The sequence below is a fragment of the Oryzias latipes genome, chromosome 7, assembly GCF_002234675.1.
Source record: "Oryzias latipes chromosome 7, ASM223467v1".
Classification (NCBI taxonomy): Eukaryota; Metazoa; Chordata; class Actinopteri; order Beloniformes; family Adrianichthyidae; genus Oryzias; species Oryzias latipes.
The window spans coordinates 29,350,031-29,365,328 of record NC_019865.2 but is presented as its reverse complement, the minus strand read 5'-3'; the positions used below and the strand labels follow the sequence as shown (position 1 = coordinate 29,365,328).

Below are 15,298 nucleotides of genomic sequence, written 5' to 3'. Positions count from 1 at the left end.
CTGCACGTAAATATGTGGGAATAACATCAGCCTTTATTTTGTCTGGACACGACTGGAAACACAAATGTTTGAACGGTTTCTAAGGACTGAGCTGCCTTTCTGCTTCGAAGCTAACACTGTGTTAGCTAGCGCTCCGAGTTCTGCCCCGACACACACTTTTTTACCAGGAGACCCGCTTCTCCTAAATTCCGGTTGCTCGTTCACGCAGAGCTGCGGGACAGATCACAGTCCTAAATCTCCCACACGTAACAAAGCATCCTTACTTCCCCTAAAACACAAAACTTTAAGTCCGTCTGCTCTGCTAGAGACATGGTCGCTCGCTCCACCGGTCTAATCAAACGCAGGACCGTACCACTTCTTTTCTATTTTGTTTATTTGATTTTTTTTAAAGTCACTTCCCTCAGTTTAGACTGGATCATCGCGGATGAGTCATTATTTGGGAAATAAAATAAATAAAGTAAAATGAGGAATGGCAATTATATATATAAGAAAGAAAAAATAAAAATAGCCCCCCCTCGACGATATCATCGTCCATCCCGATGGTTGACTGCAAACATCGTCAACTGCCAATTTAGGGGACATCGCCCAACCCTACTCTCCATACACAGGGACAGGTACATTAGTCACCTCTCCCACTATGTGGACTCCATCTCTAAAGCCAAGTCAGCATACTACTCCACTTTAATAAACACATGTGAAGGGAATTCTAAGGCCCTCTTTTCTCCCTTTCTAAAATCACACATCCTACGAATCAACTACCACCCCATCTGTACACCTCTGACTTCTGTGACACCTTGGCTTCCTTCTTCAACTCAAAAATAGAGAACATCCATCAGGAACTATTAGTAAACCCTGGCTCCGATCCAGCTCCCTCATTCCTGTTGGACCCACATCACTCATTTTCATCATTTTCTCTACCATCAGTCAACGAAATTGCTGAGCTGATTTAACATTCTAAATCCTCTACCAGTCAACTTGATTCACTTCCTACAGTTCTGGTCAAAGCTACTCTTCCCTCCCTTTCCCCTCTCATCACCAATGTTGTTCAGTCCTCGCTCACCACTGGAGTTGTTCCCTCTACTCTCAAAAGGCTGCTGTCATTCCTATATTCAAAAAAACAGGATTAGACCCCTCCAACCTCAACAATTTCATCTTCATCTTCGACCGCACCCTTTCCTTCACTTCACACATCAATAGCATCACCCGGTCTGCCTATTTCCACCTTCGCAGCATCCGTCATCTTCGCCCTTCCCTCAGTCCTCATTCCACAGCAGTCCTGGTGCACAGTCTTGTCACTTCCTGCCTGGATTACTGCAACTCCCTTCATTTTGGTTTACCACAAAAAACTACGAAAACTACAATATGTTCAGAACTCAGCTTTTTATCTGTCAAACACCTTCCATCCAACACATCACACCTGTTATATGACACCAAGTCTTTCATATATTGTAATAGAGCTGTGACAGAAAAAGCCTGGACAAAGATTTGTGAGATTTGGTTTGACATTTCTCATCAAGCCTCTTCCAACTGTAGGTTTATTTGCTAGTATTGGGTAGCGACTGTCCAGTGTAAACAACATATGCTAGAAGCCCGTTCAAGAACTTGCGTTAAGTGCGTTATTGAACGTGCTTACCTGCCTGGTGTTTACATAGTGGAACAGGGTTGCAGAATTTTCTACCTTGTCGTGTGAAATATCAAAGAAATAAACAACTGGGCTACTCAAGCTGACTACATTTAAAAAAAAAAAACACTTTATTTGGTTGAGGAAGGGAAAAAATTCAAACATAAACACAACACCTGCTTTTTTACCTTTGATGGATTGAGTTTGGATGTCTGGTCTTACTTGTGCTTTGTTTTCTTGGACAAGGCCTTCAACCATTTCTGCTAAAATTGTTTGCTGTCAGTTTAAAATACTGTTACTTTATAATATCTTTTTAAAGAAACTATCCAATCCCTATACACATTGAGCAGGTCATTGGTTAATCTAGTCTTTACGAAACCAGACTTGTCCACGAGAGAGGAAGACTATACCAGTGTTGCTCTTTGTCCCATGGACAAAAAGTCTTAGCATGACCGCTTGAAGTAAATCGGGTCTGATTGAGCTTATCATCTCTCTTACTGAAAGATCTGACAATGTAAAGTTGGTAACCATGTGGAAGGTTTCCTGTTTACCGGTAGTTTGGAAATATCAATGTAAGAGAAAGTCATTGTAGCAATAGTCTGATGCCATCTTTTGAAAAAGATATTTAAAAAGTACTCCACATTTCACGTGTAGCTCATGGATTTGGTGTTTGATTTTGACTCATAAAGCTAAATGGTAGATAAACAAGCATTATCAACTCACCCTTTTCTCATATCCACCATCATTTGCACACACCTCATTTGTTTATAGGCTGAAGTTGTGGTTTGAGCTAAAATGCAAATTTAAAACTCATGTCATGCAAATGATTCTCATAATGCATCAAACAAAACATTGTTGTCTTTTTAACATTCATATATCTTCAAACACTTAAGTATAGTTGTAAACATTCTTTTTCTAAAGCATTTACCAAGATAGTGATATAGGTGAAGTAAATCAATATTTACTTTTCATTTAGATAAAACAAAACAAAGATAAGCATTAATCTTTTGGTTAGGAAATAATTCTGTTTACATAGTTTAAGATAAAAAAACCCTTCCTATTATTTGCCTTTTTGATGCTCCTTTTAGGAGTTGCCAGATAAAATTAATTGGCTTCCTTTAACCCTATCCTCTGCACCCTTCTCAATTCTGTCCTCTTGTATTTTAGGTTTTACTTCATCCAGTACCTGACCGGTTCTAACATTTCCTCATATGTTGGGTCTTCAAAGTACTACTTTTACTCTTTGAACCAGCTGCAATATGATTTATTTCTTCTACTTTGTGTGGATTTCCATCTGTTTTCTTTTTTAATTTAGATTTACTTAGTGAAGGAATTATTTCATAACCGGATCATAATAATAGCCACAAATAAGGATAATAAATAAATAAATGGTACAGAAAATCCATTTCCATTTAGCAAGCCACAGCAACAAAATAACCTCTTTTGTATATCATTAGTGCACCTTAAAGCGAAGCACAAGGGGAATGCACAGAGCTATAAGCTTTGGATTAATCAGTTGCAATTCGAATGTGTTGCATGGCTGCAAAAAAACAATCCAAAATATGTGTTGCAAAATGCAACAGGCTAAAACTGAGTGTTAACAAGAATTAAACTGACTTTGGCCAATTCAGAGATTTTTTCTTTGTTTTTTTAAGTAAAACAAAACAGGAATATAACATCATCGTGGGTTGGACTTGGAAGTCTACTGAAAGTCTAGTGAACCTTGCATGGTAGCATATGGAGTGTGAAGTCCTCTGAAGTCATGGAAACACAGCTGCCTGAGGCCGAGGAGGTCTGTCTCCTTTGTATTTTGTAAACACTAATGGTAACAGAGATTTACTCTAATAACCTCCCCTGCATACAGATTGGTGCTCTGGCTGGTCATGTCGTTGTTGGCTCCATAAAAAGTCATGCTCTCCCTACTTCATCCCAAAAGAGTCAAGAGTCGTGGAACCCTTTCTGCGTTGTTTCCTAAGTCCAAGCTCCATCTCATCTTTTAGTTTGCATAGCTAGAAAAACATAGTTTTCTTGAATGGATTCCGAATCTTGCTGCAAGTAGAGCTGGGCAAGATGGCCAAAAAATTAAATCTATGATTTTTTTTCAAACCAAACTCGATTTTTGATTGTAATCGGTTTTTTCTCCGTCCTTTTACTTTCTTGAAGAAAAATTACAAATCGCAGAATATATTTAGCAAAAACTATTTTATTTTAACATCTCCTTTGGAAATTAGCTCTAACACAAAGGTCAACTAATTACAAGCTGTAGACATGTTTGCAGAACAATGCAGCAGATGTTTTGTGAGCTACTGCTAGCCTGAGCATCATATAAAGAAAAATGCTTCTCGCACTTGACAGTGTGTCTGTTTCAGGTGTTAAAACAAATTTGTCGTACCCCCAGCCAAGCTGGTCAGTAGATTAAAAAGGAAAAAATTCTACCCGCCTGGCAAAATTTTACAGGACGAATTATTACATTATATTAAAAAAACTGTAGGTGTTATTTTAAAAAATGATATGTTGGATGCAAAGAGAAGAAATCAATACATAAGACAAAAACAACAGTTTGAAGTCTTTGCTCTCTGCTTTTGTCATTTTCACACGTGTTTTATTTTCTATCACAAGAGAGGGGCGTCAGTCTGTCCGGAAAACCTGGAACTTGTCAGTATTGTCTCCTCTTTTACCAAATGTGCACTCAAGAACCTGCGTTTAGCACGTTCTTGAATGCCAGGTGTGTTTGTAGCTTTACAATCCTCATTCAAGTCTTGCTTAACAATATTCACATCTGGCCTTGCTGTTTTAACTACAGTATTCTACCCTTATTTGCGGTGCTTAGGGATCAGAGACATCTGAGAAAAAGGCAGAAGTTCGGAGAACCCCACCCGTAGAATATCGCCGAAGAATGTCCGTCACCGATCTGTCCTCATCAAAAACACTTCGAAGACATTTCATATGCTTTGTAAAACATTTATTAAAGAACATTGGAATATTGCTCAGCAGTTCTTTTTTTTTATTCAAAGCAATAGACTGTACTGTAGTGTACTTTATAACACACATTAAGAGAGTCACTCTGTCTCTCTGTGCCTTAAAACCACGAGCCTGTTCTTCCTCCTTTATCAGTTTAGTGGGAGAGGTCATCTTTTTCCAGAAGAGGCCGGTTTCATCCATCATTCATTCATCTGAATGATAATTATTCTCGGTGATTATCTTCTGCAGCGTTTCAGGATATTTTCCTGTGTCAGCTGATGCCATTTCTCCATGCAGGGGCACAAAGTGATTCAGGAACCGTTGAAACCAGCTCTTCCTCGCTGTGAAATATTCTTCAGCGGATGGCAAGGAAGCCGACGGGCCGGCGTGCTCTTCATCTCCTCTCCCCCCTTAGAAATTCCTGCAGAACCTCTTTCGGAGGCAAAAGTCTCATACAAGCGTCTAGAGTTGTCTGAGTTTTTGTGATGAACCAGAGGAGTCACGTGACTACAAAAAAATCAGCGAATACATGGAACTGCTAAAGTGCGAATATATAAACGCGAATACTGACTTAATTGTTTAGCGTATCCTCTGTATTCTTCATTAGTTTGGACAATTCTTAACATCTATCCTGATCTTAAAAATTGTACTCCTCTGTTCCTTGTGCCTTAGGAATTTTGTCGCTGTCCAGGATTGAACAGCCGGTTCACACTACTGCCACCTCTCTTAAACACCTTCATTTCTTCATGGATATGCCACCAGAACTAACTTCTGTTTTATTCTTTAAAGCGTTTCTCCCTTTATGCTTATTGATCTTTGCGAGTTTCTTCTCCACAACGATATTATCTTGACCTATTTTTTCATTAACATGTAGCAGCGATAATCATTTAAGTTCATTTTATCTTTTCTTTATGCTTGTAGGAACTCTTTCTACATTCTAATTTTCTGATTTTAAATACTATAACTGTATTGCTACACCATACTCGCACCATACCACACCGTACCATTCCGTATGGTACTGTACCGAACCATACCATACCGTACCATACTGTATGGTATTGTACCAAACCATACTATGCCGTACCATAACATACCGTACCATACCATACTGTAACATACCATACCGTAGCGTAACGTACCATACCGTACCGTACCATACTGTATGGTATTGTACCGAACCATACTATGCCGTACCATAACATACCATACCGTACCATAACATACTGTACCATACCGTACCGTAACGTAACGTACCATACCGTACCGTACCATACCCTACTGTACCATACTATACCATGCCATGCCATGCCATAACACAGACCCAAAATACAGTCAGAGAGACTTTGATTAAAAAAAAACTTCTGGAATGTTCTTTGGTAAGCACTTTAATCTGGATCACAGATCTTACACTCTTGCTTTACCTCATCTTGAAATCGAGTTTTATAAAACAATTTTTCAAAATCAGGAAAGAACTGAAAGCCTTATTGTTAAGCTCCACTAAGGGTTTTCCCCCTTTTTGAGGTTGTCTTTACATGTGTCTAGTTTTTTTAAGCCATCAATTTCACTTGAAGTTCTCGTCCACTGTAAAAAAAAAGAAGCCAATTCCAAATACATGATCCAAAGTTTTAAATGTTAAAATGCAAGTCAGGATTTGCTCATTTTTGTTGGAATTTGCTTCAGGAGATATTGATTTTGTTCCTGCACTTGGTAAAATAGAAGGCCACGTCCGTACTTATAAGTATTTAGCAGTCACCTGTAATCTTCTTCCTGTAATGTGTACCTGCAGGTTGGTCGATGACCGCTGTGTGGTGGAACCAGCTGCTGGAGATTTGGACTACCCTCCCAAGAAATTTAGAGGTGAGGCGTCCGTCTGTTTGTTAAACAGTTAGGGTAGCGTTCTTTACAGAAAAGATCCTGACTTCTAAGCCTGAGATTATTTCAGATCACCCAAGCCTTTCATGGTTTATTTTAATAAATGTAGGAGTTATTTGTCATCTGAATAAATGCAAAAAATAAATAAAAATGCTGTAAGTCACAAAATGTTAAAGAAAAGCTTTAATTATTTTTTTCTTTCTTTTGTTATTGGCAGATAAGGGATTTATTTGTCATTCTCATAGATTAGAACCAATGAATGTTTATTAGATCAGTTTAAGTCTTCTTAAATGTAGTTTAATGTGAGCACTTGGCCAGGATGGAATTTTCTATGTAAGAGAACTGCAGCACCCTTTTCATCAACAACACTCTAAAAAGAAAAAAGTTGATCCAACTTAAATGAATCACTTCAGTTGGTAACACGTAATTGAATTAAGTTTATTCAAATTAAATTTTTATGTCTAGTGAGTAGTAGGTTTAAAGGTTGTCATCTGGACTTGTCAGTTCTGACAAATTGAAAAAGCCTTTTGGATAAGAGGTGAAACTTCTTCAACTTTAAAAAGCAAGTCCAGATGACAACCTTTAAACCTACTACTATGATGGAATGAGAGAAGAATGAGAGTCTTCATAGACATATTTTTATGTCCAACAATTTAATATGTTGATCTAACTTAAATTATTTTGTTTATACAACTCAAGTTAACACATTTATCCAACTTAACATCATACATTTATCTTACTCAATACAATTTCTTCCTGGCTTTGATTCTTTTTTTTTTTTTTTCACTCTCAGATGTTAAAGTTTAAGCCAATTGGCCTTGTCATTTCCATATTAAAGACATGAATGACCCAGTAATGTCTCGCGCTGCAGGGTGGGAGTTCAGATATCGCGAACTCTTACTTTAATATAAGAACATACTGTGTCTTTTAGCACAAGGGTGTTGGTCATCATCCTCTCCCTCCCTCTAACTCATGGTGCAGAAAGAAATAAAGACCACAGTTTAAATTACTAGTTAAAACAGAGTAAAACAGCTAGACAACAAAACACATGGACAACAACTCACACTTAAACCCCAATCTGCCCAGACAGGCAAAGGGAATGGGATCCCTTCCTTGCGCTGGCAGATCTGACAGCAGACCCAATCATGTATTTCAATTTATTTCATATATTCTAAGAACAAAATTCAGGTAAAATTAACAACCTCGAAGGAATAAATGTTTTAAAAAACACTTTGTCATCAAAACAAATATGATTATAACTCACAGTTGATGCGAATGACCTTGATCAATACTCCAGCGGGAGTCTTTAGAGTCTGCAGTTGTTAAAGGGCGCCCTTTCCAAGTACGTCCTTATGTTACGACGTCATGACGCATTGATAGCTTCACACCGAATTTACACCTACTTAATTGAATTAATTTGAATGAAAGTTAAAGAACTATGTCAGAAAATGACGTGTTCTTTATAAGTTGCTTGAACTCAAAAAAATGATTTATTTTCACCAAACCAATTAATTAAGTTATATCAATGTAAAAAAGCTCATCTTTCCAACTACAGCCCAAAAACTCTTTTTAGAGTGAAGACATTTTTTGTGCTTCTTCTGAATGCGAATGTCTGAAACCTGGTTGTTTTTAGCCGTCTGCTTTTGTGTGTCAAAGTGTTTGTATGAAAAGCAGCTGCGATCGTCCTGATGCTTTTTTTTAAATCAAACACTGTCAAATCAACAGTTGAAAGGATCATTAAATGTTATTATTGTTGTTGTCGCCTCCCATTAATGCAACGCATTTACCGCCCATGTAAGAAATAAATCGATATTTAAATGTATCGATATTTAAATTCAAGGATGCACCTATTCCACCTTAAATACCAACATGCTCAAAAACAACTAGTTATGAGAAATTCATATGCATACCAACAAATATAAATAAGAGAGAGATCACATATGAAAAAAGTGATTATGAAGGAAATTACTTATCAATCCAACTAATGGGTAATTTTTGTTTGATCCTTTGATCATCTTTTTTTCCTGTCTGTTGGCAGCAGATGGACTGCAGAAACAATGAACTCTGAGCAGACTCTGTTTCACAGATAAACATTTAAAAAAGGAAGTTCCACTAAAAGAAAATGTGGCCTCTGGTATCAATACATGCCCACCTTTGGTTTAATCTCCACACCTTGCATCTTTAAATCTCATCTTAGGGTGTCACAGAAAATGGGGCACAGTTTGAATTCAGTTATTTTTGTTTTCCCCGTTTGAGGTTGCTGGTAGAAAGAAAAAAAAAAATCTGTGTTTGGCTCATCACTGATCCTGGGTGAGCTGAAAGATCCAACCGAGGCTGGAGCAAGCCTCCAGTGGACCGTTTGCAACCTAAATAGAGTGTGTGATCTGAGTCCAGCTCCAGCCATGGGGAACTGTTGCTGCTCAAGTTTTCCACCAGATGTTTCCAGCAGGTCCACTTCAGAAGCTGAACCAGTTTAGAAGTGGATCAGAGACAGGAATTCACAGCTCAAACTTTAAATCCAGAAACTCAAGAAAACAGAAAAACTCATCTTACCTGTGTCTTATAAATATCAGATGTTTGCTAGCTGAATCCAAAAATAACTATTTTACCTTAACAACGATTTAATTCATATCATAATTTACTTTACAGTCGATTCATCGATATTGGTCCATTTTAAATGAACCGGTTGGAGATGATTCAGTGTCCTAAAATTGATTCAGGACATCTTTATCCAAAACTTCCATCAGTGTGACTCAGACAGATATTCCTGCTACGGAACAGTGACGTTTTCCAGATTCTTGGATTTCTTCAAGATAATCAAGATTACCATAATTTCCGGACTATAAGCCGCTACTTTTTTCCTGCGCTTACAGCCCTGCGGCTTATTCAGTGACTTGGCTTATTTATGGATTTAATTGGCGGCCGCCATGTATGTATTTTCGGACACAGTGAATGGTTTGAGTTCTCTATCTAACACCAAACACAAGTTATTTGTTTTTCAACACACCTCTAAGCAGCCAAACAGCATGGACTTGACTTCAGGTCTTAGACACTTCAGTCATGGTTCAACAGAACGAAACACGCATGCCCAGCCGCATCCCAGAATCCTTTGGTGACATTAGACCCAACGTGCACGTGATCGCCACTACAATATAATGAAGCTTTCAAGTTAAAAGCAATCGTTAAAAGCAGCGTAAAAAAATCCACCATCACCAACGGGTTTGGAAAAGCTGGTCAGCTGCGTGACAAAGAGAACAGCGCATGCTCAGGAGTGAATTTACCTCTGAGTCATAGTGACTCGGCTGGCTGCTCGTAATTATGTGGGAATAACATCAGCCTTTATTTTGTCGGGACACGACTGGAAACACAAATTGACGTGGTTGTTTTAACGGTTTCTAAGGACTGAGCGGAGTTTTGCATTGAAACGCTCACAGCCTCCGTGTGAGCTGGAGACTGCAAGTCCTGTGAGCTGCGGGGCCGATGGCAGTCTGATGGCTCCCACACGTAACAACGCATTTGCCCCTCAAACACAAAACGTTCAGTATTAAGTCCGATTGCTCAACACAGAAACGATTTGCCCCTTCCACCGGCGCAATGGGGACGAAGCGCTCCTCCCTGGAGCCGCCCTGGCCAGAGCTGTCGGAGTAGATAGGAAGGGGCGAGCGCGGAGCGCAGAGGCGTCCGCGGAGCAACAGTGTTTGTTGTGGAAGGAAACTTCTGACGCACGCGCAGCGCTGAGGCGCGCGCTTTTCAGTCGCCGCTATTTTATTTTACTGGTGTGTTTTTTTTTAACCAGCCCTGTTACTCCCATAATGCTGCCACGACACAAGCGGAAGGAGAGCTGTACCCGTTCACCCCTCCATGCACTGCTGATACTTGCTCATTCTTAAAAATGTACAACAGTATGGCGAGCCGGGCATTGGCCCCGCCTTTAGCCCCTAAGACTCATGGGAAATGGGGAATCGCGGATGTAAATTTCCTCATCATAACTGAGGGATGTAATGTTGATTATATGGTTACTGTTTGTAATTTTATGTATGATACCTAGATTGTCAATAAGTAAAAAAAAAAAAAATAAATAAACCATAACTGAGAAACTTGTGAACAGAATAGAGGTCCATGCTGTTTGGCAGATGTAGGTTTACTCAAATGCATGAGCCCGAGGCAAAGTTGACTCTACCCACAGTGTGCTAATGAATCACACTTACTCTGGGAGTCAGGACGTGATTTGTCAGGATGACAATGTTGCCTAATACATGCGGCTTATACTCTGACGCGGCTTGTGTATGTATAAAAGTAGTTAAACACGTGAAAATGGGTGGGTGCGGCTTGTAAGTGGGTGCGCTTTGCAGTCTGTAATTTACGGTAACTGAAATATGTGTCCAAAAAAACAAGTAAACAAGAATGAATGTCAAATCCATCAATGGGATTACATTAAAGACACCTTTAGCAAAATTTTAAAAATACAGAAAAACTTAAAAGAAAGTAGAAGCACAAAGGGTGAGAGGAGTGGGCCTATTTATTTAACCCTACATTTAAATGTGCTTAAATCAGCTTGTGGGATTCAAAGCACAGAGAAAAGGTAAATCAGTTCAAAGCTTCTGCTTTTATTAATTCATTCTTGTGACCACCTAGACAGCAGACAGGCTCGCTGTTCTTGAATCTATTGTAGCAAATGAACAATGAAACACAGTATAGGATCCAAACATATCAGCAATTCCTTAGTTTGGCTTGAAGGAGAATTTGCAGTTTAAAAAGCCCTGAAGCTTAAGTGTTTCTGTGCAGAAGCAGGACTCAAATGTAAAGAAACATTTAAAAGATAAAAGTACATAGTTTCTAACAAAGAAAAATGGAAACAAGAGGATTGATTCTAAATTGCATAATTATTACTCTGTATTTATGCTCATGAGATGATGCTTCCAACTTCCACTTGTTTGAAACTGTTTCAGTTTTCTTAATAAGATGCAGATCGATGCACAACAGCACATAATGTTTGCTTGGTAAACAGTAGAAACTGTCTCAACAGACAGTACAGGATGTTTGGTAAAGAGTCAATATTTATCCTCCTACTGTCTGTCTCTGCTTCATTGAACTCGCTCTTCTTCTGAAATTCAGCCTTCGATCCAAACAATAAATAATGAAGTAGTAATTCTGATCACTCAGTCAACAACAATAAGATATCAGAGGGAGCATAAATTCATATGTTGATATAGATTTGCTTGATTATTGTAACTGAGAATAATGATAATTTTTGTCTCTTTTTTTTTTTTTTGCAAGATTGCCTGTTTAAGGTTTGTCCCATGAGTCGGTACTCGGCTCAAAAACAGTACTGGAAGGCGAAGCAAGCCAAACACGAGAAAGACAAGATCGCTGATATGGTTCTACTTCAGAAACTTCAGGTAAGACCCGTTCTTTATGTCTGTAGGTTTGAAACCGCTTGATGGTTTAGTCTCCATGAGAGTCATAAAAATAAATTCCTAAAAATGAAAGCAATAAAACTCCTAGTAAATTGTAGCCATTGACTGTGTATGAGAACTGGACTGAGTGACTCCTTCCCCCTGGCGTTCCAAAGTACCTGCTGGTTCCAAGAAGCCAAAATCCCGTAGAAGTATTCGCCTGCTGGCCCCATGTCAATCATTTCAAACATTTGGTACAAGTACAAGTACAACATGGAGATGCCCGTATGATGAAAAAATAGCTACCGAGTTGACTTGATTTCGTTGGAGCCGGAGCTAAGTTTTTGACTTGCTGTGTTTTTTACAAGCTTTTCATCACTTTCATTCAGTTACATGTTGTTTGTTATCTTCACTGTCCTGCCTTTTTGTTCCTGATTGATAAACTTAGTCATGTTTCAATTTGTTAAAAAGAACAATTACTACAAGGTTTCTGTTTCTTTGATTAAACCTTTAAATCAAATCAAATCAAATCAAACTTTATTTATAAAGCACTTTTCATATAATAAATATAACACAAAGTGCTTTACATTAAAACTCAACAAAATATAAAAACAAGCATTGACGATTTAAAAATAAATAAAATAAAAATAAATAAATAAATAGGGCCCCCCTCCCCGTACCTAGCCCCCCACTCCTTTCACACCTCCCACCCCCTAAGTGATGGCAAAGGACAATGAGAAATAGGCTGAGCACAAAACAGGCTGCAGGAAACGCTGATAATTGAAACCTCCCCCACCGTGAACAGCCGCATAGACAGCCAAATGCAGCATCACAGGCGGGGACCGCTCCACCACAGCTAAGCGGTGATGCAGGTCCCCATCTAGAGCCGCACTGGCTGAACAGCAGCCGACCCAGAGGGAGAGGATCCAGCTGAGGAAGCACCGGAAATAAAATTGAATAAAAATTAGAATAAAAAAGTAAACATATGGATAAAAACAATAAAACATTAAAATAAGGTTAATTAAAATAACACGTTAAAAATCAGGTTCAAGTTCATAAAACAAGATAAAATGGATAGATAGATAAATAAATAAGATAAAAATAAAAAGTACCGTAAATTCCGGACTACAAAGCGCACCAAATTATAAGCCGCACCCACCCATTTTCACTTATTTAACTACTTTTAAACATATACAAGCCGGGTCAGAGTACAAGCCGCATGAAGTAGGCAACATGATGAACCTGAAAAGTCACGTCCTGACTCCCAGAGTAAGTGTGATGCATTAGCAAACTGTGGGAGGAGTCAGCCTTGCCTCAGGCTCATACATGTGACTATACCCACATCTGCCAAACAGCATGGACCTCTATTCTGTTCACAAGTTCCTCAGTTATGGTTTTTTTATTTATTTATTTTTTTTTATTTATTTTTAACTTATTGACAATCTAGGTATCATACATAAAATTACAAACAGTAACCATATAATCAACATTACATCCCTCAGTTATGATGAGGAAATTTACATCCGCGATTCCCCATTTCCCATGAGTCTTAGGGGCTAAAGGCGGGGCCAACGCCGGGCTCGCCACACCATTGTACGTGTTTAAGAATGAGCAAGTATCAGCAGTGCATGGAGGGGTGAACGGGAAAAGCTCTCCTTCCGCTTGTGTCGCGGCAGCGTTATGGGAGTAACAGGGCTGGTTAAAAAAACACACCGGTAAAATACAGCAGCGGCGACTGAAAAGCGCGCGCCTCAGCGCGATACGCGCGCCTCAGTGCGGCGCGTGCCCCGCGCGCTCCCCTTCCTATCTTCTCTGACACCTCTGGCCAGGGCAGCTCCAGGGAGGAACAAATCGTGTCTGTGCAGAGCAATCGGACTTAATACTGTAAGTTTTGTGGATGAGGGGCGGATGCGTTGTAACCTGTGGGAGCCATCAGACTGCCATCGGCCCCGCAGCTCTATGTGATGAGCAGCAGGACATGTCTCCAGCTCACACGGAGGCTGTGAGCTTTTCAATGCAAAATTCCGCTCAGTTCTTAGAAACCGTTAAAATGATCACGTCGATTTGTGTTTCCAGTCGTGTCCCGACAAAATAAAGGCTGATGTTATTCCCACATAATTACGAGCAGCCAGCCGAGTCACTATGACTCAGAGGTCAATTCACTCCATGCGCTGTTCTCTTTGTCACGCAGCTGACCGGCTTTTCCAAACCCGTTGGTGATGGTGGATTTTTTCACGCTGCGTTTAACGATTGCTTTTAACTTGAAAGCTTCATCATATTGTAGCGGCGATCACGTGCACGTTGGGTCTAATGGCACCAAAGGATTCTGGGATGCGGCTGGACATGCGTGTTTCGTTCTGTTGAACCATAAGTGAAGTGTCTAAGACCTGAAGTGAGGTCCATGCTGTTTGTCTGTTTAGTGTGTTGAAAAATAAATGACTTGTGCTTGGTGTTACAAAAAAATTCAAACCATTCACTGAGTCCGAAAGTACGTACATGGCGGCCGCCAACTAAATCCATAAATTAGCTGCGTCACTGAATAAGCCGCAGGGCTGTAAGCGCAGGAAAAAAATAGCGGCTCATAGTCCGGAAATTACGGTACATATAAATAAATAACTGAATACATAAATAAAAGTAGTAAAAAATTAGCTAAAAGCCTGGTTAAAAAGATAGGTCTTGAGCCTTTTCTTAAAAGCATTAATGCTCTCTGCGGCAGACTGTTCCACAAACAGGGGCCATAGTGCTGAAATGCAGCCTCTCCATAGGTTTTAGTTTTTACATACGGAATAGTTAACAGACCAGTGCCAGAGGATCTCAGGGTCCGCGAGGGTTCATACTTTACTAAAAGATCGGATAAATAAGAAGGCGCAAGACCGTTAAGACATTTAAAAACGATTAAAAGTATCTTAAAATCAATCCTGAAACATATGGCATATGCCATATGCATTGCGCATATTTATATATTAAATCTACCGTCACCTGCTTAAAATGTAAACAGTTCTGTTTACTCAATTCCTATGCCTTGAATTTTTATTCCCTTGTATTCTTCGTTGTCAAAGTACATTTTAGTATTGCTAATAAAGCCAGATTTCCACCTTAAGAATGCTATTGAGTGTCTGTGCAAAAGTCTGCTCCTCACGCCTCACTGCAGCTCCCACAAAAGGGACGAAGAACCGTGTTACTTGTGTGTCTGCACACGGCAGTCTGGAGCAGGAGGAGTTGGTTGCTGTCAGAAAATGATGTTTAACTGTGTGTTCTGCAGCATGCATCCAACCTGGAGCAGAAGCAGAATGAGACAGAAAACAAGAAAGTCCACGGCGATGTTGTCAAATATGGAACCGTCATCCAGGTAACCATGTGTCCTGTCTGTCCTATCACAGCAGAATGTTAAGGAGGAGGGCCACGGAACCATTTATATTCCGTTTTTCTGATTATTAGATAAAGAGAT

General features: G+C 39.4%; 1 protein-coding gene across 3 annotated transcripts in view; it reads left to right on the top strand.

The window, feature by feature from the left end:
• Window positions 1-15,298, top strand: part of itpr3 (inositol 1,4,5-trisphosphate receptor type 3) — a 90,420-nt gene that overhangs the window by 19,687 nt on the left and 55,435 nt on the right. For all 3 annotated transcript variants that reach the window (XM_023957006.1, XM_023957007.1, XM_023957008.1), the window contains exons 2-4: window positions 6,369-6,439; window positions 11,732-11,853; window positions 15,113-15,199. In XM_023957006.1, coding sequence (XP_023812774.1) covers window positions 6,369-6,439; window positions 11,732-11,853; window positions 15,113-15,199 — 280 coding nt within the window. The remainder of the gene's footprint in view (window positions 1-6,368; window positions 6,440-11,731; window positions 11,854-15,112; window positions 15,200-15,298) is intronic.